The sequence below is a fragment of the Oncorhynchus mykiss genome, chromosome 3 (genome assembly GCF_013265735.2).
Source record: "Oncorhynchus mykiss isolate Arlee chromosome 3, USDA_OmykA_1.1, whole genome shotgun sequence".
Lineage (NCBI taxonomy): Eukaryota > Metazoa > Chordata > Actinopteri > Salmoniformes > Salmonidae > Oncorhynchus > Oncorhynchus mykiss.
Genome location: NC_048567.1, coordinates 30872377 through 30897509, shown reverse-complemented (window position 1 = coordinate 30897509; position 25133 = coordinate 30872377). Strand labels below are relative to the sequence as shown.

General features: G+C 43.1%; 3 protein-coding genes across 12 annotated transcripts in view; 2 read left to right on the top strand and 1 right to left on the bottom strand.

Annotated features, from left to right (window-relative positions):
* Positions 1–392: 392 nt before the first annotated feature.
* On the bottom strand, positions 393–15408 carry LOC110518162 (WD and tetratricopeptide repeats protein 1). Of its 5 annotated transcripts, XM_036973815.1 has the most exons (17): positions 12608–12626; positions 12346–12440; positions 11734–11869; positions 11458–11541; positions 11296–11342; positions 11083–11194; positions 10787–10974; positions 9818–10000; positions 9400–9494; positions 9048–9163; positions 8755–8827; positions 8264–8357; positions 7919–8089; positions 7443–7678; positions 7004–7172; positions 3002–3194; positions 393–2536 (listed from the first exon to the last, which is right to left on the bottom strand). In XM_036973815.1, the coding sequence occupies exons 3-17, from the start codon at positions 11797–11799 to the stop codon at positions 2333–2335; spliced, it is 2031 nt and encodes a 676-aa protein (XP_036829710.1). In that variant the 5' UTR covers positions 11800–11869; positions 12346–12440; positions 12608–12626; the 3' UTR covers positions 393–2332. The 5 variants fall into 5 exon arrangements, with proteins under 5 accessions (XP_036829710.1, XP_036829711.1, XP_021451541.1 ...); XM_036973816.1 differs by lacking the exons at positions 12346–12440; positions 12608–12626 and adding an exon at positions 15270–15408; XM_021595866.2 differs by lacking the exon at positions 12346–12440 and having other exon boundaries at positions 12608–12703.
* On the top strand, positions 13952–15842 carry LOC110518189. 3 transcript variants are annotated; one of them, XM_021595883.2, is made up of 5 exons: positions 13952–14160; positions 14543–14669; positions 14754–14805; positions 15014–15116; positions 15204–15842. In XM_021595883.2, exons 2-5 carry the CDS (start codon positions 14554–14556, stop codon positions 15578–15580), a joined length of 648 nt encoding a protein of 215 aa, XP_021451558.2. In that variant the 5' UTR covers positions 13952–14160; positions 14543–14553; the 3' UTR covers positions 15581–15842. The 3 variants fall into 3 exon arrangements, with proteins under 3 accessions (XP_021451558.2, XP_021451556.2, XP_021451552.2); XM_021595881.2 differs by having other exon boundaries at positions 13953–14160; positions 14546–14669; positions 14751–14805; XM_021595877.2 differs by having other exon boundaries at positions 13953–14160; positions 14751–14805.
* Positions 15843–16023: 181 nt separating this feature from the next.
* LOC110518140 (centrosomal protein of 85 kDa) overlaps positions 16024–25133 on the top strand; it is a 20473-nt gene continuing 11363 nt past the window's right edge. Inside the window, exons 1-3 of one of the 4 annotated variants that reach the window (XM_021595854.2) lie at positions 16024–16180; positions 17970–18101; positions 22899–23701. In XM_021595854.2, coding sequence (XP_021451529.2) covers positions 17984–18101; positions 22899–23701 — 921 coding nt within the window. In that variant the 5' untranslated portion in view covers positions 16024–16180; positions 17970–17983. Of the gene's footprint in view, positions 16181–17314; positions 17340–17956; positions 18102–20112; positions 20266–22898; positions 23702–25133 lie in introns of those variants that run through there. The other 3 variants (XM_036973813.1, XM_036973814.1, XM_021595858.2) reach the window with 3 other exon arrangements.

The following is a 25133-nucleotide window of genomic DNA, read 5'->3' as shown; positions in this document are numbered from 1 at the left end:
TGTTTAGTGAGGCCGCCAGATCAGAGGCAGTAGGGATGACCAGAGATGCTCACTTTAAGTGAATTGGACAATTTCTGTCAAAATGAAAATACTAGTTTTGGGAATCAGGGAAAATGTTTGGAGTAAAAAGTACATAATTTTTATGAATGTAGTGAAGTAAAAATTGGCAAAATAGTAAAGTACAGATAACCCAAACAACTACTTAATTAGTACTTTAAAGTATTTTTACTTAAGTACTTTACACCACTGCGGAATGGGTAGTTGTGGACCTGTGTGTAGCCTATTTCTGCACCTGGAACAGTGTGCAGGTGGAAAACATTAGTAATACAATCCAAATCATCATTACCTTGGTTAAATACACGTCGGAAGTGAAACAAACTCAAGACAAGTGGTTCAACAACATTAGACCTCTTTTATTTTTCTCTTGCAGCAAACTTTGTAGTGGGATTTTTCCCAAAGAAAAATAAACAAAACATTTCTTAAATTATTTTTGAACAAAAGAAATTACACATGGAAGCCTAGTGTTAGAGGACTCCATCCTTAGGTTTTCTTTGAACCCACGTCATCAGTGAGCTGGTGGTTTGCTGGTCGGCTAGAGGACCAAGAGGCTCATTGTCTAAATTTGCCATTTACAATGTTAACTTTAGACAAAATCTCATAAGTAAAACTCCAACTGCAGCAGAAGACTCATGCTGGGTCCAAAGCTACAGGAAGGGAACAATCCCTATTCCATTCTTTCCCCCAAAATGTTCTGGGGAAAGCTGAAAGTGCTTGTATAGGGATCCTGAACCCCTAAAGCCACCAAATGGATTGCGTCTACGAAATTGTCTCTATGCCATGCATGAGTGATATTAGGACTGGTGGTATTGCCCTAGGATAGTGAAATACCCTTCTCTCTTCATCACTTTCCCTCTCTCTGTTCAGGGCATCACTTTCCCATAATTCCCTGGTTTTCCAGAAATACTGGTTGGAAGATTCATGATTTCATGCTTATTCCATCCGGATCCTGGTTATCTGCCAACCGGGATATCTCATAAAAACTGGGAATTTTGTGGAAATTACCAGAATTTTGCAACCTTAGTACAACAAAGTTCGACAGATTCTGACCAATCAACACCTGACTATCAATTAAATCAAACCCCTTAAACTAAACCCCACAACCCTTCCGGCTCTACATCATTATCAACAAATGACAGAGGAGCAAATGTCTAAGTGTTGGAGAAAATGTGCGGAGCTACTGCTTCAGTTTGACAGCTTTGTCTTAACCTACATAATAAAAGTAAAAGGGAAACATTTTGCATACCTGTCAATAAAATAGGCATATAGAGCGACAAGAAGAACTTCTCAACAGACAAAGCAAATGCAACATGGATCCTTGGCCATTATTTACTCTTAAAACTTTGAACAAATGAAGAGAAACTTTTTTTTTTTTGCCAGACCGAGTTTAAAAGAAACAAGGTGCACAATCCTAACAACACATTTAAGTTGAGTTGGAGAAACACTAATAGACTTGTTAACACTTAAAGTCAAGACTTCTTCTGCTCTGTTCCAGTTGACCAATATTCCAACAACTTTAAAAAAAGGACTGTAAATCAAAAACTTTAGGTAGAGACATTCAGAGCTGGAGAGGGGCAGAGAGTGACCTCTTATACTCCAATTGAAAAGCCCACTAGAGGTGAAACAAAGCAACTTCCTGTGGCCTGAAGTCTCATCCTCCAATGAGGACACTGACTATTGGGGCCTCGCTTTGACCTCTAACCTCTGAGCCGTCTGCAGGCTACACTACCAGAGGCCTGGGGCTTCTGCTTGTAGTGTTTCCCTCCAACGCACTTCCTCTTGGGAAGGGTTTAGAAGTGGTTGATTCTTAGCTCATAGTGAGAGATTAAGGAGTGATGGAGTACTCTCTTCTTTACCGTATAGGCCCAATACCTCCAGCCTTGGAGCAACGGAGGGAGCGGCCGAGGTGATGTTGTTGGTGTTCTTAAAAGGGGTGAAAGGTCGTTGTCGTCACCCCCGTGGAATCCCCTCGCCAAACTGGTTTCCTCCAATCCTGCCTCGGGATGTGGAGGAGGAGGGCAGTGCATAGTGCAGAGCTGTGACATGACATTCACTCGATGTTGCATTCGTTTTAGAGGGGCGAATGAAACATTGACAAACGGAATATCTATGGTGCTTTTTCCCCCTCCTCACAGACACACACACACAGACGTACACACACACACACACACACACACACACACACACAGACAGCCTCAGGGTTTGGGAGGGGGTAGGGGAGGAGTGCCTTGCATCCTGCTGCCTCCATACTGTATGTGGTGTTGGACCTGCTAGTCTAGCTGGGCCGGCACTGCACCTGGCCATCTGAGCTGTCCTCATCGTCTGAGCCCTCTGGCCCGCGGCCACTGAGGCCCGTGATGCGGTAGCCCATGTTGAGCAGCATGACCTCCAGGGGGTCGGCATTCATACGCCGCTGGTTGGCTGCAGCGGCACCCTCCATGTCCTCCACCACGCGACCGTTCCCACTCTCACTCTCCGTCTGGATGACAGAGGGGAAAAGGATAGGGAGAAAGAAAGGTTCAAAAAAAGGGTTAACTTCTGGTGTTTTGTAAAGTCAGACTTTTTATTATTATTATTTTTTTTTTTTACATCTGACTATTACAAAGGAGGCCATAGGAAAGGATAGGTCATAGTGCAGCCTCAATTGTGACAATCCAATAATCAGATGTACAATTGTTTATTTATTTCGTAATCCTTGATAGTTTTTAATGCATGTATTGGCAGTAAACATGTTTTAATCATCAATCAAACATTCAATCAAAGAATCAATCATGTCGGTGATTGAATGGATTGCTTTTTAAAATGCATCAACTCTATGTATAGTGTCCTTGGTGCTGAGGTGTGTTTTTACATCCTGTTTCTTGCTGTATCTAGCCTACTATTCCACACAAAAGAAGTTTGCTCGTGGGGAAAATGAAGACATTTGAATAATGTTGTTAATGACCTCTGGCCTGGGGTTCCAGAGCCGCACCACAGGGTCGATGCCGCTGGTAGCCAGGAAGCAGTAACTGGGGTGAGGCTGCAGGCAGTTGACTATGGACTCGTCCCCCTGGAGGATCCGCACCAGGTTAGCAGTCTCCTTCTCCCAGATGAAAAAGGAGCCGTCGTCGGAGCCGCTCACAATGTACTGGCCTTTACTGTGGGTGGGGGATTATATATACACTGAACAAAAATATAAAACGCAACAATTTCAAAAGATTTGACTGAGTTACAGTTCACATAAGGAAAATCAGTCAATTGAAATAAATTCATTAGGCCCTAATCTATAGATTTCAAATGACTGGGAATACATATCTGTTGGTCACAACTTTTTTTTTTTTTTTAAGTAGGGGTGTGAATCAGAAAACCAGTCCGTATCTGGTGTGACCGGATACCTCATGCAGCGCGACATCTCCTTCATGTGGAGTTGATCAGGCTGTTGATTGTGGCCTGTGGAATATTGTCCCACTCCTCTTCAATGGCTTTGAGAAGTTGCTGAACACTGTTGTACATGTCGATCCAGAGCATCCCAAACATGCTCAATGGGTGACATGTCTGGTGAGTATGCAGGCCATGGAAGAACTGGGACATTTTCAGTAATTGTGTACAGATCCTTGCGACGTGTGGCCGTGCGTTATCATGCTGAAACATGAGGTGATGGCGGCGGATGAATGGCACGACAATGAGCCTCAAGATCTCATCAAGATCTGTGCATTCAAATTGCCATAGATAAAATGCAACTGTATTCGTTATCCGTTGCTTAAGCCTGCCCATACCATGACCCTGCCGCCCCTATTGGGAACTTTGTTAACAACGTTGACATCAGCAAACCGCTTGCCCACATGACACCATACACATGGTCTGCAGTTGTGAGGCCAGTTGGACGTACTGCCAAATTATAAAAAATGGAGGTGGCTTATGGTAGAGAAATGAACATTTAAATTCTCTGGCAACAGCTCTGGTGGACATTCCTGCAGTCAGCATGCTAATTGCACGCTCCCTCAACTTTTGACATCTGTGGCATTGTGTTGGTTGACAAAACTTCACATTTTAGAGTGGTCTTTTGTTGCCCCCAGCACAAGGTGCACTTGTGTAATGATCATGCGGTTTAATCAGCTTCTTGATATGCCACACCGGTCAGATGGATGGACTTTCTTGGCAAAGGAGAAATGCTCACTCAGGGATGTAAATACATTTGTGCAATTTTTGGTTGTTGAGAAATACGCTTTTTGTGCGTATGGAACATTTCTGGGATCTTTAATTTCAGCTCATGAAACATGGGACCAACACTCTACATGTTGCGTTTATATTTTTGTGAGACAGAGAGAATGAGAGTGAGAGAAGCAACTATTAGACCTTGTTTGATACTGCACACAGGTGGCAGAGACATTTCCGTAACATTTCATTTGAAGGGTACTTAAATAAGGACGTCATAACGCATTCATAATCAAAACATAAGTAGTACATGAGCATTCTTTCATTCTCATGTCAACTACGCCAATTTGACACCTTATGAACTGCTCATGCCTTATGAAGTTCTTCAGGAGGCACCAACGTTTCTATAGAACATCATCATGTTTTTTCTTCAAACATCTAAAAAAAAACAAAACACAAAAACACATGAAATGAGTTCCAAAATGAATAGGAAATATAGTCAAGACGGTGACAAGGTTATTAATAATTGTGTCCTTCATATTGAGCTTTCGTCAAAGAATCCATTTGCAGTAGTTACAGCCTTGCAGACCTTTGGCATTCTAGTTATCAATTTGTTGAGGTAATCTGAAGAGATTTCACCCCATGCTTCCTGAAGCACCTCCCACAAGTTAGATTGGCTTGATGGGAACTTCTTACATACCATACGGTCAAGCTGCTCCCACAACAGCCAAATAGGGTTGAGATCCGGTGACTGTGCAGGCCACTCCATTATAGACAGAATACCAGCTGACTGCTTCTTACCTAAATCGTTCTTGCATAGTTTGGAGCTGCGGTTTGGGTCATAGTCCTGTTGTCATAGTCCAGCATCTTTTCATTTTTCTGCGTCTCATGAATATTCTTCTTTGTAATCCGAACAGCTCAAACTTAGATTCTTCTGTCCAATCTTCCTCTGTCCAGTGTCTGTTCTTTTGCCCATCTGGCCAATAAATATTTTTATGGGCCAGTCTGAGATATGGATTTTTCTTTGCGACTCTGCCTAGAAGGCCAGCATCCCGGAGTCACCTCTTCACTGTTGACGTTGAGACTGGTGTTTTGCGGGTACTATTTAATGAAGCTGCCAGTTGAGGACTTGTGAGGCGTCTATTTTTCAAACTAGGCACTAATGTACTTGTCATCTTGCCCAGTTATGCACCGGGGCCTCCCACTCCTCTTTCTATTCTAGTTAGAGCCAGTTTCAGAAGAAAGTTATTGTTTCTGGCCATTTTGAGCATGTAATCAAAACCACAAATGCTGATTCTCCAGATACTCAACAAGTCTAAAGAAGGCCAGTTTTATTCCTTCTTTAATCAGCACAACTTTTTTCAGCTGTGCTAACAATTGCAAATGTGGTTTCTAATGATCAATTCGCCTTTTAAAATTATAAACTTGGATTAGCTAACACAAAGTGCCATTGGAAAACAGGAGTGATGGTTGCTGATAATGGGCCTCTATACGCCTATGTAGATATTCCATAAAAAAAAAATCAGCCATTTCCAGCTACAATAGTCATTTTCAACATTAATGTCTACACTGTATTTCTGATAAATTTTATGTTATTTTAAATGGACAAAAGAAAGTGCCTTTCTTTCAAAAACAAGGACATTTCTAAGTGACCCCAAACTTTTGAACAGTGGTGTATATACAGTGCATTCGAAAGTATTCAGACCCCTTTCCTTTTCCCACATTTTGTTACGTTACAGCCTTAATCTAAAATGGATTAAATAAGTAATCCTCAATCTACACACAATACCCCATAAAGACAAAGCGAAATACCTTATTTACATAAGTATTCAGACCCTTTGCTATGAGACTCGAAATTGAGCTTAGGTGCATCCTGTTTCCATTGATCATCATTTAGATGCTTCTACAACATGGAGTACACCTGTGGTACATTCAATTGATTGAACATGATTTGGAAAGGCACACACGTCTATATAAGGTCCCACAGTTGACAGTGCATGTCAGAGCAAAAACCAAGCCATGAAGTCAAAGGAATTGTCCGTAGAGATCCGAGAAAGGATTGTGTCGAGGCAAAGATCTGGGGAAGGGTACCAAAACATTCTGCAGCATTGAAGGTCCAAGAACACAGCGCCCTCTATCGTTCTTAAATGGAAGAAGTTTGGAACCACCAAGACTCTTCCTAGAGCTGGCCGCCCGGCCAAACTGAGCAATCGGGGGAGAAGGGCCTTGGTCAGGGAGGTGACCAAGAACCCGATGGTCACTCTGACAGAGCTCCAGAGTTCCTCTGTGGAGATGGGAGAACCTTCCAGAAGGACAACCATCTCTGCAGCACTCCACCAATCAGGCCTTTATGGTAGATTGGCCAGATGGAAGCCACTCTTCAGTAAAAGGCACATGACAGCCCGCTTGCCAAAAGGCATCTAAAGCCCTTAGACCATGAGAAACAAGAACATTTCCAAAAACCTGTTTTTGCTTTGTCATTATGGGGTATTGTGTGTAGATTGCTGAAAAAACAAACAATTTAATTCATTTTAGAATAAGGCTGTAACGTAACAAAATGTGAAAAAGTAAAGGCGTCTGAATACTTTCCCGAACGCACTGTACTCTCCCAAAAATGGAACGGGGAAACATAACCAACGTTTCAGAATGCATTGTCTTCTTCAGGGATGACTATACGTTTAGTCAGCACCTCGACAAAAAATAAATGTGTATGTCAGCTCATGCTTTTTACTTTCCCCTTACAGGTCAACAACTAATATTAACAGTGTTTTTAGAATGTATAAGATATCCGTGTCTAAAATGCTCCACTGACCTGCCAAAGAAGTTGGCCTCCTTGATGTCTGTGGTAGTGTTGCAATGACCACAGTAGCGGTGTTTGTAGTCGTAGCTGCGCTCTCTCAAGACGACCTCGTCTTCCGGGATGGACTCCTTCCTGTTGAACGTGTGGAAGCGGATTGAGCTGTTGCCCTTTTTGTCCTCAGCTACAAACAGACATGACATGGAAATAAACGCAAAAAAAATTAATAATTAAACATTGAATTATATTAAATCCATACACTAATTAACACGGTATTCATTTGCATAATCGCCCTTGTGGAATATATAAGGTATTTTAAATTTAATCAACATGTAAAAAAAAACACATTGTAAGTCAACGTGGTAAGGTGACGGAAAAGTCAGCCAAAAACCACACTTTATTTTTTTGGGGGGAAACAGACGATTACCCAACATCACCATTAAACCCTTCTCACCAGAGTCCATCTTGGAAAAGAGGGCGGCCTTGATATCCTTATCCAGGGCGTCACAGGCGCTGCTGTGGGCTTGGTCGGGGAACTTGCCCTTGAAGTCATCCAGGCACTCCAGAGCCTCGGCCACGTACTTCAGCTCAAAGAGGCAGCGCGCCAGCCGGAAGTGGGCCTTCAGGTGCCCAGGGTTGAGGGACAGGGCCTTCAGACAATCCCTCAGAGCATCATAGTGGTCACCGTCCCTGGGGGAGAGAGAGAACACATCACACACACAACCGTATATACCACACAGTCACACACACGTGTACCAGCATAGTGGTAAACTGTTTTAAATGCGATGAAACAAGGACCTGAACTTCAATGTTTTCTTTTTAGCTGCAAAACATTTTGCTACAGTATGCCCTACTGAACATGACCATTTTCTGTAATAGGAGAAACACAGAAGGAGAGTAAATGAGGCTAGGGGTTAACTAGCTGCCTACCACTTGCGCTTCATGTAGGCGGCGGCGCGGTTCCCGTACAGCATGGCGTTGTGGCTGGCCTCGTGGATGCCCAGACTGTAGAACTGGATTGCCTGAGTCCACTGCTGCCGCGCAAACGCATCGTTGGCCTGCTGCTTTATCCGCTCCAAGTGAGGCGGCAGCTCACCAGAACTAGGGAAGAAAGATGAGAGGACGACACGATGAGAGAGTGATGAGAGAGAAACTAGGGATGTCACTCCCCATAGCGTAGTGTTTCTAGAAATACACTGGGGCTAGGCTGTTGCCAAATGTAATATGTGGGTGAAAATGAACGATTAAAATCAAACATGAGAAAAAAAAAGTTACCCAGAGAAGACTTTGCTTTCTGCGAATCGAAGTCGGCTGGCTGGCAAGTGAATTCCATTTGACACACCGTTGGTTGTCTTTCCATTCTGAACATCTGTTGGGATATCACCCCATACAGTTCTGGGCATTACAAAGTTGTACTGCAGCACAGTAAAGAACGTTTGCCGAAAAGTGGATGTAACTGCACTGTCAGGAACATTTAAAAAAAAAATGCATTTCATCACATGGGTTATTGTCAAGTGATTGATAATGACCTCGGTGGATGATGTCACCCTCTGAGAGAGTCATTTGTCACGTAGACAATGTACGTTGATGTACATTGCTGCTGCAATATTTAATGCCCAAATCTGTATATAAACTATGGGCAGACTTTTAGCAAGCAACTACACTCCTCCATATAACTCATTGGTCATAAATAATACATACTGTAAATGTCATTTTAATGACAAAATACTGTAGTAAGCTTTGGGCGATTTCCATAATCATAATACCTGTTGATGGACACTTTTTGGGAAGCAGATAGGTGTACGGCTTCTGTTTGAACGTCAAGTCAAATAGATACACCTGCAGACAAGAGAAAACACATTCCTGGCAAAGTTACCCTTTTGAACCAACCACAGGTAATCATCAACTTTAATGATTTGGTTTGAGAGTTAAAGTAGTATGCTTGTTGGAATTCAAACCTGACAATCTGAGAAAGAGATGGATTTTTTTTTTTTTGCCTAGTGGGCTGACCTGGAGGTTTGACCTAAAATAAGAGTTTAACTTCTAAAGCCGCCTTTACCTGTTCCCCTCCCATGTTAACTAGCAGCTCGGTGCCGTCGGGGCTGAAGGTAACATAGGTGGCCACTAGGACCCTCAGGCGGTTATTGTAGTCAGGGAGCTTCACTGGCAGGTGCCCTGAGGCAACGGAAACAAGGAGAAGAAGTTGGGTGAGAGGCATACAGAATCACCTTACCTGTCCCACTAGTTTAGTTACATATATTGTAAATGACTGCGTTATAACACACATTGTCCATGTGTGTTTTTACTGTTGATAATACATTGTAGATACTGTATGGGCTTCATAGAAGATGTTCACAGCTGTTTCTTATTAATACATTTTGTGCAATAAGCCAAACCATACAATCACACACCTGCGACATAATACTGCCCCGCTCCGTCTGGGATGGGCTTCTGCCTGTCGCAGAATGTGTGCACTCCTGCCGATGTGCTCTGACTCGCAGACTTCCTGTGAATGGGAGTGGAGGAGAGAAACATAAATGATTACCAAAAACACTCAAAGCTGAGAAAATAACATTGGCATGACTTATGATAGCCCAGAGTAGTAGGGAGACATATTGGACGTTCTATCCAGCAGTCGTGCATATTCCTTATGTGATACAAAATTAAAAACTATTCAATTAAACACTGAAATTTGACAGTCAAGCAGTGAGAGCGAAATCCTAACTTCAGATGTCTTGGACTTTCAGGTAAATTATGTATTGATGCCAATGGAAACATGAGCCACAAGCGGCGATTTCAAGTTAGGATTCGAGCCCGACTACTACACACCTGTGGTTGTGGATCATGCGCATGTCGTAGAGGCGTACAAAGGGCCCGTTGGCCCCCACTGCTAGGTAGTTATTATTTTGCGGGTTGACAGCCAAACACTTGGCCTCCACCAGCTGACCACAGTATTCCGTAAGGTCGATGAGCACTTCTGAACGCTTACTGCTCTCCCTCAGGTCATATTGCCTAAAATAGTAGAAGAAAGCACATCATGAGGACATCAATCATCTCCAGAGAGTCAGAACGTAGCTCTTTAAAATATTGTTTTGAATTCTAATCAAATACTAGACTTTTTGGCAAGGTTTAATTGCAAGGTTGAATTAAAACTGCAGTTTGTGTCCATAGCCAGCTTGCTCAAAAATAAACAACTAACTACTATACTCTGTACGTGGGAGCCATATTTTGAGGTTGTAGACGACTGGTTGTGTTAGTCAAAAAACAAAAACACAAGCCACTATTGAAACATTGGCCCTTTGAGTCATAAGCAGTGGCGGCAGTGACGTACTATAGTGAGAGTAGGATACTAACTTCCTGGGTCTGAGCTGAGCTGAGCTATGGGAACCATCGCCTGAAGCCAACCATGCATCTGCAGTAGTCCACAATGCCCACTGCACACCTGCGCTTCGAAGGGTAGTTAAAGGGTATTCTCTAGAGATACAATAACCTCCAGGGTGTGTGATGAAAGTGCTGCTGGAGGCATGTGGCCACAGAGACCCAGGGAAGAAGTCCCTGGGAGAGCCAAGGAACTGATAGGGAATACAGCTTGAGGTAAGAAAGGGGCTCATGGCATAACACTTCCATTCCAACCTTACTGTTTCACGTCATCTTTTCACCTTCGATATTCTACTACAAGCCAGTAGAAATAACATGATGCATCTGACAATGTATCTGACGCAGTGTCACCTTAACCAATGAACATCTTTGGATGCGACAAGGATGCTCCAATGGTTAGCTAGCTACTGGGGCTCTGACCTGATGATGCCGTCCTCCGCAGCACTCCAGAAGATGTTAGGCCACATGGGGGCTGTAGCAATGCGCTTGACGCGGTTGGTGTGGTCGGAGAACATGTGGATGGTCTCCTTGACAGACACGTCATGCACGTGAACCTTGGTGTCCGCTGCACCCGTCACAAGGATACGGTCACCTGAGTGAGGGAGAAACTGCAAGGGGGGGGACGGGAAAAACAAGAGGATAAAATAAGAAACTATAAGAAAGAAGCTTCATTTCTCCACACATAGACTTTCCCATCAAGCAGTTTCTGTTTTTACCTTCACAGAGAAGATGTTTGCTGCATGCCCTGTGTGCATAGTGGTGAGCTTCTTGTGTTTGAAGGGGTCCCAGATGATGCAATGTTGGTCATCTGAGCCCGATGCCAGCAGACTGAATAGAACAAGAATAAATATTACAGATAGGCCAACATAAAATGTAGAAGTGGTAAATACGGTCATTAAATAGAACCCTGCTTTCAGCTCAGGACTTACTCTCCCCGTTCGTTCCATTCCAGGCAGTTCACACACCCAGTGTGACCCTGTTGACACAACAGATACGGGCTGTCAGATTGGCAAAGACGTTAATGCTGTATGTGCGCAGAAACACACACACACACACACACACACACACACACACACACACACACAAATCACCTGCAACTCTGCCTCCAGTCCAAGTCTATTGATGAAGGGGTCTGTGACATGATACTGCCTTTGGAAGCCCAATGCTCTCTTGTCCTACAGACATTAAGGCAAAATCTCCTGTCTCACTCTGTCCAACATAAATAAAGCATTTTTGGTGAATACTAGTGTTCATTGTTGAATAGATTGCAATGCAGATTGCATTTCAGGGTTGTTAGCAAGGGCAGTTTGTTTGGGTAAAAGAGTACAGTATTTCATAAAAACACTGTCTTAAAACGTTGGACCCACCCTGATCTGCCTGTGCAAGATGTCTCTGGTGATGTTCACAGCAGACATGGCCTCACAGCAAGTCATAGAGCACGGACTAGAGGTGCCGGGTCCGAGGGTCAAAGGTCAGATGGCATCTGCAGTCTCTAGGAATGGGCTGCAATTTGAGAAATAGAATTGAACTGACATCACACAAAGAACAAGCTTACTTAGATAGGATTAATATGTAAACAGAGATGTTTGTTTCTCTACTAGGTACATCGGTCAATGGACACTGGAGTAATGTACACCTAAATTGAAGAGGGGTTCCCAAGTGTTTGAGGTTTAAATACTGAAACATAACTGTTAGCTAACTAGAACAACAACCGGTTATATCTCTGCTAGCCAAGTGGTGGTCTTCAGATAACCATGTACACACAATTCCTTCCTAATACTAGCCATTGCGACTGGTGATGTTTACATTAGCCAAATAACGTTAACCGTAGCTAGCTGGATTAGCTGCTGGGATGCTAGCTAACAATAATAACAAGCCGTATACGTAGTGACAGCAGGCTGGGTTGGCCTCCCAAAAAGACAGACATACAGCTCCGTCACCGCAGATATTTCTGACATTCCCTAAAAAAAGCGTTGTACCTGTGTCGTCTGGCATTCAACTCGAAATCGTTCCCAATCTTTGCCCAAGTTTCCAGATAACGACAGCGCCTGCTCAGCTACAGTAGCTAGCTGAGCTAACGTGAGATGATTTAGTCAAAAAACAGGGAATTCTCAATGCTCTAGTTCTCTATCTAGCACTTTAGCTACTCCTTACCAATGAAAGTCAAACTGTAACAAGAGCGCTTCATATGAAATATTTTTGGTAAAAATGTACAAGTGTTGACTGTCACTGCTTACTTACATGGGTTTATCAACTGACTGAACCCTCCCACTACCCTTACGTGAACTAGCTGACGTGAACTAGCCTTTGGATATTACTTTTAGGAAGAGAATTATGAGTACACCGCTCTGTGAATTGCACCGCTGTTTTTCTTCCGTTGCGCGACTGTACTGTTGAGTGACAGGTCAATTAGACAAATGAAAAAGTTGCAAAGTTCCTTAGAATGTTTTTTATTTTTTTCCAGTGGTGTAAAGTATTTAAGTAAAACATACTTTAAAGTACTACTTAAGTATTTTGGGGGGATATCTGTACTTTACTATTTATATTTTTGACAACTTTTACTTCACTACATTTCTAAAGAAAATTATATAATTTTTACTCCATACATTTACGTTACATTTTAAATGCTTAGCAGGACTGAAAAACATCCTTGATTATCCCGACTGCTTCGAATCTGGTGGACTTGCTAAACACAAATGCTTAATTTCTAAATTATGTCTAAGTGTTTGAGTGCCCCTGTCTATCCATAAATTAAAGAAATCATGAACATTGTACATCTTGTTTTTATTAATATAAGGATTTTGACATTATTTATTTGAAACTTAAGTATATTTTAGCAACTGAATTTACTTTTGATACTTTAGTATATTTAAAACCAAATACTCTGACTTTTACTCAAGTAGTATTTTACTGTGTGACTTACTTTTTACTTGAGTGATTTTCTATTAAGGTATACTTTTACTCAAGTAGTATTTTACTGTGTGACTTTTACTTTTTACTTGAGTGATTTTCTATTAAGGTATACTTTTACTCAAGTATGAAAATTGGATACTTTTTTCCATGTCTGTATTTTTCGATTTATTAACCTAATATGAGATCGCCAGTGACATTCAGCACTGTTTTCCTGGTGAGATGTATGAAGGAGTGGGGCCTGTGGGACAAAATAATGAATTAATAATAAATGAATCCTGAAATAATTAATAAAATAATAGATACATATATCCTGATACATATGTACATGGTCTTTCATTACTCTCAATCATGATATTACTGCATGTCAGTGAGACTTGTCCAGTGGCATGGACTGGTCCAGTGGTTATTGACTGTACGTTTGTTTATCCCATGTGTAACTATGTGCTGTTTGTGTCGCGCTGCTTTGCTTTATCTTGGCCAGGTCGCAGTTGTAAATGAGAACTTGTTCTCAACTGGCCTACCTGGTTAAATAAAGGTGGTATAAAAATATAAAAAATAAATAAATGGACAATTGTCTCGAAGTGGAAAGCACCTGTAGACATTCACTAGTGCTCACTGTTGTATCTACATTATAATATCAGATCAGTGCAGATGAGGAGAGGAAGCTGCTTTCGAGTATTGACTTTTTGAAATAGAGAAGCAAAGAACTCGGCTTTGTGGAAGTCACAGGCGAACCTTGCTGCTTGTGCAATTAACATAACAACCAAAGAGGTAGTGATGGATTTCCCCAAACTTCTTTGCAGCTTCTATTTATTACAGCTGGTGGTCTGTCTTGGTCAGGCAAAGTGTTCAGTTCACAAGCTGGAGACAGGCATCTAAGGGTAAGCGCCCATTCTATGAATGTTCAACTTCTTTCTTAGGGAAATTCTGAATGTGTTATTTAACCCTTGGCAAAGCTTGGCACAGAGGCTTCTTCTACACACTCTGAATAATGCATAGTAGCCAAAACACGTACGTATGTGGTTTTAATTATGCTTGTGGACATGACAAGATCATAAAGGCATTAACTTGCACCAAAAATGAAGAGTGACATGGTATTTCTTCAAATATGAACATTTGATCATGAATGATCCAAAGACCACCTTCCAAATGTTTGTACACCTGTTTTCACCCAGGCAGCACCCTCTGCCTCTAATTCTATGATCGATTTGTCGTGCCATAAAATTAAACTTCTTTTTTTCTTCTTCTTCTGTCCATGTCAAGAAGTCCATGCCATGGTTCTGGAGATTGTGTGGAGACTATTGTCACCAGTGCAGTGGAGTCTGTGTCTTTTATCCCTTCTCCTGCTTCTCATAGTATCAATGTTATTATGTGCGATCCGTTCAAAAAGGTAATACTTCTTCCTGTATTATGGCCCTTTATGAGCATTTTTTTTAGGTATTGCTGACATCCTGTCTGCATTTTCCATTAGTAGAAAGACATCCAGGTTGTCATTGGCTGAAATGGGACCGATCTCTGGTGAAAGGGTCAGTGTACAAAATAACTGGGAATGTCCCATTTACCTTACCAATTCATTTACATGACCATTTGCTGTTGTTTGTGGATGTCCTGCTCCAGAAAATAGTAAATAAATAAAAACCTAATGTAAAGCTGGAATTCAAATGTATGGAATAATCAAACTGAACTGAAACCAATGGCTCCCTCTGCTGGTACTTATATGATTGCTCATTGCAGCCTCCAGATTCAATTGAGGTCACGACCTCAGAACTAAGGAAGAACATCATTGGACCAGCATCCTCAAAAAGAAAGTCAACCCAGTCCCAAAGAGAACACAGAGGTCAGAGTCAGTTGTTCATCACACTTGCAGTTGGACATGTTTCCCCACATCACACTCAGCTCACTCTTTATGTTTCACTCTGTGCAGGGTCTTTCCCAGGGCAGGATAACCCAAGGCCGGTGAAGAAGGCTTTGAGGCAGTTGCCTCCCTTACCTGAGCTGGAGAAGAGCAGTGTCCGACGACACAGCAGCTACACTGGGTCCGTAGTGTACGACGTTGTGGCCACAGAGGTCTGTAATCTATGGCCCACTACAGACAACAAGGCTTCTCAACAACATACAGCAGACTGCAGCAACCACCTGGAGGAGGAAGATGAAAAGGGGGAAATTCCGTTCCCTGTCTATGCCAAAGTCAACAAAACCAAAGTTTGCTCGAACTCATCAAGACGTTCACCACTGTATGCCAAAGTGAACAAGACTAGATCCCGGACTGTGAAATCGGAACTACTGTTCTGCAGTGACTGATAATAAGTCAACACTGTGACTGACATGTCCTCCAAATGCTAAATACTCTACTATGTTTTACGCCAAAAGCTTACTTGAGATAAATGCTTCAAATGCCAATCTGATTCATGTAAACGGATGACAAGTGTAATCCAATAGACAAGAGGAGTAAAACGTATCACTCACTCACAGAGCCAAATGCATCGAGTTGTTTTGTACTTTCTGAAATGTTCATATGCGTTTCTTATGTTGTTTCCCAGGCCCACAATGCTGCAAAGACACATGAATGACTTCTGTTGTAATTTACTTGAGTCTCAAGACAACAAATTAAATTGGTTTGCTCTATGTTCAATAATTCTACTGCATAATCTACCAATTATATTATAATCAGATCTAGACAAATGGAACGTTCCCATGTCTCCATTCTATTTTAAAATGGGCGGGACTCTGAAGTTGCTAGCAGCTCGTGGTGTTGTTTGAGTCAAATCAGAGGCGGTTAGCTAGCTAAACTCTAGAACAGCAGCTCTGGCAAAGGAGAACGATTTCTTGAGAGCGACCGAAATTACACATGTGCTAATCTCGGCACACTCAAGCCGTTCATTTTCAAGTATTGCAGAAAAGGTAGGTTTAGGTGACGGAAGTTCTGTTACGCTGTCGCCATGGGTTGCTAGCGTTACTGATAGCTAATGTTATGTCATTAACGCAACTTTGTTAGCTAGCTTGCGTTGTTATTTGTATTGAGCTAACGTTAGCTAGCTAATTTGCTAGGCTATGCAGACGACTAACTTTTAGCTTTTTATTAAACAAACAAGCTAGATAACTAACAAACACAATTGACATGTAAGTTAGCCATCGACTTTATATTACAGTTGCGTTAGCTAGCTACCTACTGTTACCTAACTATCTCGTTAGTTCAAGTTGGGGTCCGTGGCTATTCTTTCCCCCCACATTGAAGTGAACATTTTAAATGGTTAGGGTAGGGTTTAGTGAAAACATGTCCCAAGAATTCCGGATAGCACTGACCGTGTTCGCTTGGTAACGTTATTTAGCTGACCAATAGCTAACTGGAATAAGCTATATAGATCTCGCTTTCTAACGCAATCAGAGCGAGAATCGTCTGTTTTCCAGTCATGTGGGCTAACTTCAACTGAAATATGGGATCTTCAGCAGATGCTATTGAGTGTTTCTGATAGAACTGTGTAACATTCCCCTCGCCCCCTTGGCTCTTAAATTCAGTTTAGACTCTCACACCCCTCCATTAAACCACTCAAGCTCCCGTTATGTAATTTCGAGGTGTTTGTTCTTGCCAGCACAGTTGGTCTGTGTTTGCCCAGAAATACTGTTCCTGTGGCTCTACTTTGTGGTCTCTTGAGCAATTGCTGGGATATTATATAACAAGGGGGAGGGAATATATCTTCTATCTTATATCTTCATATACTGTTCTGCAGTTCACATTGCTCTATAACAATCTGTGCTATTTGTCCACTCAAGGAGCACGTTCAGCAGGACACAACATTTTGAAACGCTCAGATGTAAATATAGTATGTAGAACATATTATGGCATTTCTATCTGCAACTGAAAGTGGCCCAGAATTTCACAGATGTTCCTAATATCACTCTCCTTTCTTGACAGGTGACATTTATTTTTTATTTAACTAGGCAAGCCAGTTAAGAACAAATTCTTATTTACTATGACGGCCTAGGAACAGTGGGTTAACTGCCTTGTTCAGGGACAGAACGACAGATTCCTCAAAGAGATACCTGTAGACTAAGCTGACAGGTAAAGCTTACCATATGCTTCCCAGTCTAAACAGTTTGCGCCTATATTATGACATTTTGGTCTTTGGCAGGTTTTTTCCCCAGCTGTTTGTGCACACAATATGTGTGTGTATATGTATGTATGTATGTATGTATATGTATGTATATATGTATGTATATATGTATGTGTTTTTTTTTTAAATTTATTTATTATTTTTGTAGCAATTTCAAGTTTTGTAGCCGAAGTCTACGCCCATTCGTTGGTGATCGGTCAACAGTACTACTCCTAGTAGGAGTGGGAACATGAAGTGTTTGTCAAACCACAAAAAAATATCTAAGATGTCCTCTGAAAAATTGTCAAAATGAATGACCGTTTTCTTGTTTCTGGCAATGTTGTTGCTACGGTGGCTCAAGTGGGACAAACAACAATATTGCCTTGTTTTTTTTCTTAAGCAGAGGTCTTTAGGGAGTATGAGAACACACTCGCTTCACCTAACCAAGTTCTGCAAGGAGCAAACAGAACCTATTTAGCTATGAGGATGCCTTTAGACTCCATCAAAATGAAGAGGGGGGGATACCTGCTTGTTGTGAAATGCTATTAGTGTCACCTTGTGGATGATGGTTGTATTTTTCCCACATGTATGTGTTTCAGCTGGGTTTCCTGACATGGAGTGGCAGACGCCAGCTGTGTCTGAGAAGTTCCAGAGCCGCTTTGGCCGACGGCCTGGGACAGCGGACAGTGGGGACACGGGGCTAGGCGTCACCCCATCTGACAGCACAGAAGGTGAGAACGTTCACTCTTGCTCTGACTTCCTGGCGTGTACTACCATAACACCCATGCTTATTATGCAGCACGTGGTATAGCTCAGTTCTGTTACACCCCCCCACACAGCCGTACACGGTACACACTGTTCTCTATGTTCACCGTGGTGCGTTACACTGCTGACTAGCTCACAATTTTAATGTCTTTTTGTTCAGATCGACCTCTGTGAATGTCAATTTGAAATGCCTTAGTTCCAGAGATGCCAGACATTCATAGAGTTGGAAAACGATTATCAGGTGTATGAGGTGATTGTCAGGTTTATTGGCTTATCACAAAGCTGTTGTCAGATCAGCACAGATCAAGGTACGTGTTACTCGCTGGACTTACATTTAAGTCATTTTGCAGATGCTCTTATCCAGAGCGACTTACAAGAACAATTTGGCTGGGGGGGATTCGAACCAGTGGCCTTTCAGTGACTGGTCCAACACTCTTAACCGCTAGTCTACCTGCCGCCCTACCTACCATATCAACTTGAGAGCAGTCGATGGGAATGAAAAGGAGAAACCCACAGGAGGTTGCTGTTTCTCTCTGCTACTGTTATGTTTGGAACAAGGGGTCGGGGGTCAGCATCCTCTGTTGTTGAGTACAGCCTATTTATAAGCAGGGTGATTTACAAGGGGTAGATTATATTCCTTACCAGGTGGCTCTGCCAACCTAATTGAGGGATAGGGGGGGTGGAATGCCAGGACTGGACAGCTAAATGGAAACACTGAACCCTTGCCCCCCCTTCTTTGCTGAGTGATACATGTAATGCTCACAGATTAGCTGCACCCGACAGGGTTTAAATGAGAACATAATTTGGGAAGTACTAAGACTGGAAGTGAATGTACTGTCTGTATGCCCTATTGAAGGTGAGACTGGTGTGCTTTAGTAGTGTGTGTGTGTGTGTGTGTGTGTGTGCCTGTGGTAAGCCTACTTGTGATTCTATAGTACATTTCCTAATAATTGGGCGTGAGTCCATTAAACTATTGTAATCACGCCATGCCATCTGCATTCACAATTGAACACCTAAAAGGAGAATTGCTTTTAACGAGACATTGCAACTGTCAAGCAAGCTAGTGCAGCTGATTTTCCCCCGTGCTGTAACTGATAACAGTGCTTAGCAACATGAGTCTTGACTCCCTTACTCCAGTCTAAACTGTCAAAGGAAGAGGTCAGTGTGGACATAGTGTCGTGTCAGAGAGTTCAAAGGTCAGTCTGACAGGTCATCCTTCATCGGCACTGATGCGTTGTTTTGGGGGCTCTGGATGAAGTTGTTTGGTCTTTGAATGCCCCTGATTGTATCCTACTATCCAATTGTCTATTTCTATTTGTGATAGATGTATGTTTTGGTCACAGTTATTCCGTACTGCTGGAGTAGCATTTTATATTATATCTTTGCCGAATTAGGTTTTGAGTGAGTTTACAAACCATTACCTGCTGGGGAATTAACTCTCAACTTCAATTCCACATAGGCCTAGTTTGTTCTCCCTCAAAGCGTCAGAGCAGTTTGGACTTGTCCTAGCCAGACAGACTCATGAATCAGTCGAGCCTTGAGGGCACCTGAACGTTTAATTTGAAGAATGTTTTCACTGGAAGAGCCTCTGTCTTTGCCAGTTCCTTCCCGTTGTGTGCTCACTAATTGTTATTTTCCCCTGCCATTGCTAAGCACGTCTCTGTTCAAAATGAGCCGTGTTTTTTGGGGGAGTTTTTTTGTTTGTTGCCTCCCTCACTGTTTTTAGTCTCTCGCTTTTGGGGTGTACGCATGTGACGTACGCGGGAAGGTGGGAGAGGGCTAGGTGCTTAAATAAGCAGCCAGCACGGATCACTCTGTAACCTGAGAGTGGGGCTATAAATACCCCTAACCTTTCCTGCCTGTGTCTGTTTGTGTGTGGTTGCTCCGAGCGCTGTACAGGGCAGCCTGGCTTGGTTATTCTCTAGGACAATACTCCCTGCTGTACAAGGCCTTCCTGCCTGCGACACTACACTGCTGTCAGCCTAGAACCTTCGAGCCTCCAGAAAAAATGCATTGGAAGGAATTAGGCAACCGCATTAAACATCTTGCTGCTGCAGCTCACCCCTTCCACTGGGCTGTTAAATGTCACAGTTAATAAGACGTTTCTCCCAGTGTCGGAGTGAGTGCCAGGTGAGCAGTGCTGTCTGTTTCTCTTGAAATAGCTGTAATGAAATGGGGCTTGTGTGTGTGTGTGGGGTCTGCTGTCACACAGGCCCAGTTGTTTTTTACTAGTTTACCAGTGCTTTAAATGCTGATGTTTCTTCATTTGAGATCCAATGTGTCTAACGGTTTCCATTTCAAAATATTGCTTTGTAGCCGTTATCACACAATCAAAATGAGGTGCTTCTTTGGTGTGTAGTCTCATGATCTGAGGTTAGGCTATTTGCCTGTCTGTTCTTGTATGTGGTAAGAAGGCTGCAATGGGTTTCTCGGTTCGTGAATGAATGGTCTTTCTGTTGGCAATGAAATAAAATCAAACACTACTGTCAATAAGGTTTATTTGAATTAGTCGCTGCCCTTTTTAAATGCATTGGGATGGACCAGGGATGACCTCTAAGACGCATGTTCTAGACCTGTTACTTTTAAGTTTGTTTTAAAATTGTTGCAACCCCTATTACTAGCCTGTTCAACCTCTTTTGTATCGTCTGAGATTCCCAAAGATTGGAAAGCTTCCGAGGTCATCCCCCTCTTCAAAGGGGGTAATACTCTAGACCCAAACTGCTACAGACCTATATCTATTCTACCCTGTCTTTCTAAGGTCTTCGAAAGCCAAGTTAACAAACAGATTACCGACCATTTCGATTCCCACCGTACCTTCTCCGCTATGCAATCTGGTTTCAGATCTGGTCATGAGTGCACCTCAGCCACGATCAAGGTTCTAAACGACATCATAACCGCCGTCGATAAGAGACATTACTGTGCAGCCGTATTCATCGACCTGGCCAAGGCTTTTGACTCTGTCAATCACCACATTCTTATTGGCAGACTTGGTTTATCAACTACTTCTCAGACAGAGTTCAGTGTGTCAAATCGGAGGGCCTGTTGTCCAGACCTCTGACAGTCTCTATGGGGGTGCCACAGGGTTCAATCCTCGGGCTGACTCTCTTCTCTGTGTACATCAATGATGTTGCTCTTGCTGCTGGTGATTTTCTGATACCTTTAAGCAGACAACACCATTCTGTATACTTCTGTATACCCCTTTCTGGACACTGTGTTAGCTAACCTCCAGACAAGCTTCAATGCCATACAACTCTCCTTCTGTGGCCTCCAACTGCTCTTACATGCAAGTAAAACTAAATGCATTCTATTCAACCGATCACTGCCCGCACCTGCTCGCCCGTCCAGCATCACTACTCTGGACGGCTCTGACTTAGAATACGTGGACAACTACAAATACCTAGGTGTATGGCTAGATTGTAAACTCTCCTTCCAGACTCACATTAAGCATCTCCAATCCAAAATTATATCTAGAATCGGCTTCCTATATCGCAACAAAGCATCCTTCATTCATGCTGCCAAACATACGCTCGTAAAACTGACCATCCTACCGATCCTCGGGTTTGGTGATGTCATCTATAAAACAGCCTCCAACACTCTATTCAACAAATTGGATGCCGTTTATCACAGTGCCATCCGTTTTGTCACCAAAGCCCCATACGCTACCCACCATTGCGACCTGTACGCTCTCGTTGGTTGGCCCTCGCTTCATACTCGTCGCCAAACCCACTGGCTACAGGTTATCTACAAGTCTCTGCTCGGTAAAGCCCCGCCTTATCTCAGCTCACTGGTCACCATAGCAGTACCCACTCGTAGCATGTGCTCCAGCAGGTATATCTCACTGGTCACCCCCAAAGCCAATTCCTCCTTAGGTCGTCTTTCCTTCCAGTTCTCTGCCTCCAATGACTGGAACGAACTGCAAAAATTTCTGAAGCTGGAGACTCACATCTCCCTCACTAGCTTTAAGCGCCAGCTGTCAGAGCAGCTCACAGACCACTGCACCTGTACATAGATGGGCTGTTTACAGATGGGCTATCTACCTACCTCATCCCCATACTGTATTTATTTATTCATCTTGCTCCTTTGCACCCCAGTATCTCTACTTGCACATTAATCTTCTGCACATCTACCATTCCAGTGTTTAATTGCTATATTGTAATTACTTCGCCACCATGGCCTATTTATTGCCTTAACTCCCTTATCTTACCTCCATTTGCACTCACTGTATATAGACTTTCCTTTTGTTCTACTGTGTTATTGACTGTTGTTTATTCCATATGTAACTCTGGTGTTGTATGTGTCGAATTGCTATGCTTTATCTTGGCCAGGTCGCAGTTGCAAATGAGAACTTGTTCTCAACTAGCCTACCTGGTTAAATAAAGGTGAAATAAATCAAATAAAGTTGAGTTGGCAAAGGTCTACTTACTAGGTCTGTCAGCACTAGCGGTGTCACCTGACAGGCAAAGTCGGCCACCCACTGACCCCAGTCACGGTGTATAGTATGCTTTACATCACCATCTGAAAATAGTGTGGCTGGTATTGGGTAGGTACATCATACCAGCTCTCTGTAAAGGAATCTTAAGCCAGAGATTGTTTGGAGAAAGGAAGAGTTGTAGTCTAAAGCCATTCACTGAATTCAATGCCACCCGAGTGGCAGTTTTGTTCACCACTTCCCAGTGAAAGCAATGTACCTTTTATTGTTACTGAATGAATGCTGCTTCAAATTCGTAACCAAATCCAACAGTTCCTTTCTTTTACCCCTCCAGATTTCTGCAGTTCCAGCAGCAGCCCCTCGTTCCAGCCCATCCGCAGCCAGATTCCCATCCCCACTGCCCATGTCATGCCTTCCACGGCCGGACCACCGGCCTCCAAGCCCCAGCCCTGTTCCCAAGAAGATACCCAGGCTTCTGCCGAGGCACACAGGCCCTCCTCGGGCTCCCGAACCTCCAGTGGAACCTCCAGCTCGAAGTCGTCCTCCCTCTCCAAATCAGCCTCTTCCCCCAACCTGGACATGGCACAAGAAGGCATGGGGGGAGCCGACCCCGCCGGACCCAAGCCAGACTGCTTGAGCCGCTACCGCAGCCTCGTGAATGGACTAGACCACTCTTTGTTCCCCTCGGGGGACCACTCTTGCATGGAAGAGGGCCAGAGGTTCGACATGCCTGCCATGGAGCCCACAATGAACCAATCTGCCCTGCTGGCGGGCTACTGCCCCGACGTCCGACTCAGGCTCCAGATGACCAGCCTGGGGGTGACTCCCGAGTGCAGCGGAGAAGCCTACAGGGGTGCCATGGAGCACTCGTACAAGGCTCTCCCCGAGACAAGGCCAGGGGTCCCCGGAGCTCCAGACCCCTACAGCCAGAGAAGCAGCCAGCCCGGTGGAACTGTGGCTGGGTCAGCAGGTGTGTACCCCAGCGCTCTATATCTGCAGACCCAGGCTCTGTTGAGGGAGGCCAAGGCCTATGAACCCATGCTGCAGGAGCGATGCAGCGAGCTGCTCAGCTGGCAGCAGCAACAGCAGCACAAGCAGCAGCTGGAGAGTCTCCGTGTGCAAGTGGAGCAGATGCAGGTGAGCTGAGCATTTAGACGTAAGAACAGCTAGCGTAAGACTGACCCATTTCACTCTGGAGTACACATGTAGTTAACATTAGACCTGATCACAATTCCCATGTTAGGACAACAGAAAATATTTTAAGTGAGTAAAGTGGTTGAATGTTGCCAAATTTAGAGAAGATGGCTTCCTTTTTAAAAATGTTGTATTTATTTTAGCTTTAATATTGTAGCTTCCATCAGTGTAATTGTCTGCATCACTTCCAATCCCCCATATATGTTTTTGCATATACATACTGTCGTGTCATTGGCATCCTTAAAACTGAAGACTTATTTATCAAATAACTCTCTGTAATTATTATTATTACACGATTAAACTGATTAATCATGTAACTGTAATTAACTAGGAAGTCGGGGCACCAAGGAAAATATTCAGATTATAAAGTTATATTTTTCCTAATATAACTTTCAAATATTTTGATATCTGATCACTTAGTCTTCTGATTAATTAATTATTATTTACCTCACGTTAGTCTCATTCCAAACGTCGTAAATTGTTGGTTATCTGCACGAACCCAGTCTTCACCGAGTCATCCATACATCAATTGTCTTAAAATAATTTATTTACTAGCTAAGTAATTCACAGAAATGCATCACACAAACAAACAAAATAGATATTTTTACAAAGAAATGATAGTGGGATGTGCCCTAGTGGGCTAAACCGGTATGGCGGCTTGTTAGACAGTGATAATTATAACAATTGAAATGCTAATCCTTTGCACATGAACACTCACTCATTCGGGAACAATTGCAATCAATATATTTACGCTCAGTGAGTCGTCGGGGTCTCTGTTGAAAAGTTTGTTTCTGTTGGAGAGTCTGTCCTCTCTCTCACTCTCTCACTCTCTCACTCTCTCACTCTCTCACTCTCTCACTCTCTCACACACTCTCTCACACACTCTCTCACACACACTCTCACACACACTCTCTCACACACACTCTCACACACACTCTCTCACACACTCTCTCACACACTCTCTCACACTCTCACTCTCTCTCACATGATACCAAATTCCTAGCTGCAGACTAGTAATTCATATCAAAGACTTGGTCTTATTTTGTCAGTATCGATCGTCTAAGAGTTTAACCACGTGGTATGGTTAAAAGATTCAGCCATCTACTCAAACTTTAGGTTTATGGTCTCTACTCAAACCTTGGCCCTCTCGTGGTAAGCTGGTCTGCAACCTTTAGCCATCTCGTAATTGAGGTAAGCTCGGTCTCCTCTCAAACCTTGGCCCTCTCGTTATCGAGGTAAGCTGGTCTGCAATAGAAAACCAGAGTGGGGGTGTTATTTGGAAGAGCAGAAAAGGGCCTGTCCCAGGACGCCAGACCATAACTGTGCTCATGGGTGGTCTTCTGATTTAGTTAAACTCCAAAGGGAATTGGAGTTT

Bases quoted from the DNA above. Each gene is read 5' to 3' on its own strand.
- LOC110518162 (XM_036973816.1), bottom strand. From the start codon at position 11,799: ATGACTTGCTGTGAGGCCATGTCTGCTGTGAACATCACCAGAGACATC. The intron at 11,542-11,733 runs GTGGGTCCAACG...TAATGTCTGTAG, and splicing joins TCTTGCACAGGCAGATCAGG to GACAAGAGAGCATTGGGCTT. The intron at 7,679-7,918 runs GTAGGCAGCTAG...TCTCTCCCCCAG, and splicing joins GCCTACATGAAGCGCAAGTG to GGACGGTGACCACTATGATG.
- LOC110518189 (XM_021595881.2), top strand. From the start codon at position 14,554: ATGGTTCTGGAGATTGTGTGGAGACTATTGTCACCAGTGCAGTGGAGT. The intron at 14,670-14,750 runs GTAATACTTCTT...ATTTTCCATTAG, and splicing joins TGTGCGATCCGTTCAAAAAG to TAGAAAGACATCCAGGTTGT. The intron at 14,806-15,013 runs GTCAGTGTACAA...TGCTCATTGCAG, and splicing joins GACCGATCTCTGGTGAAAGG to CCTCCAGATTCAATTGAGGT.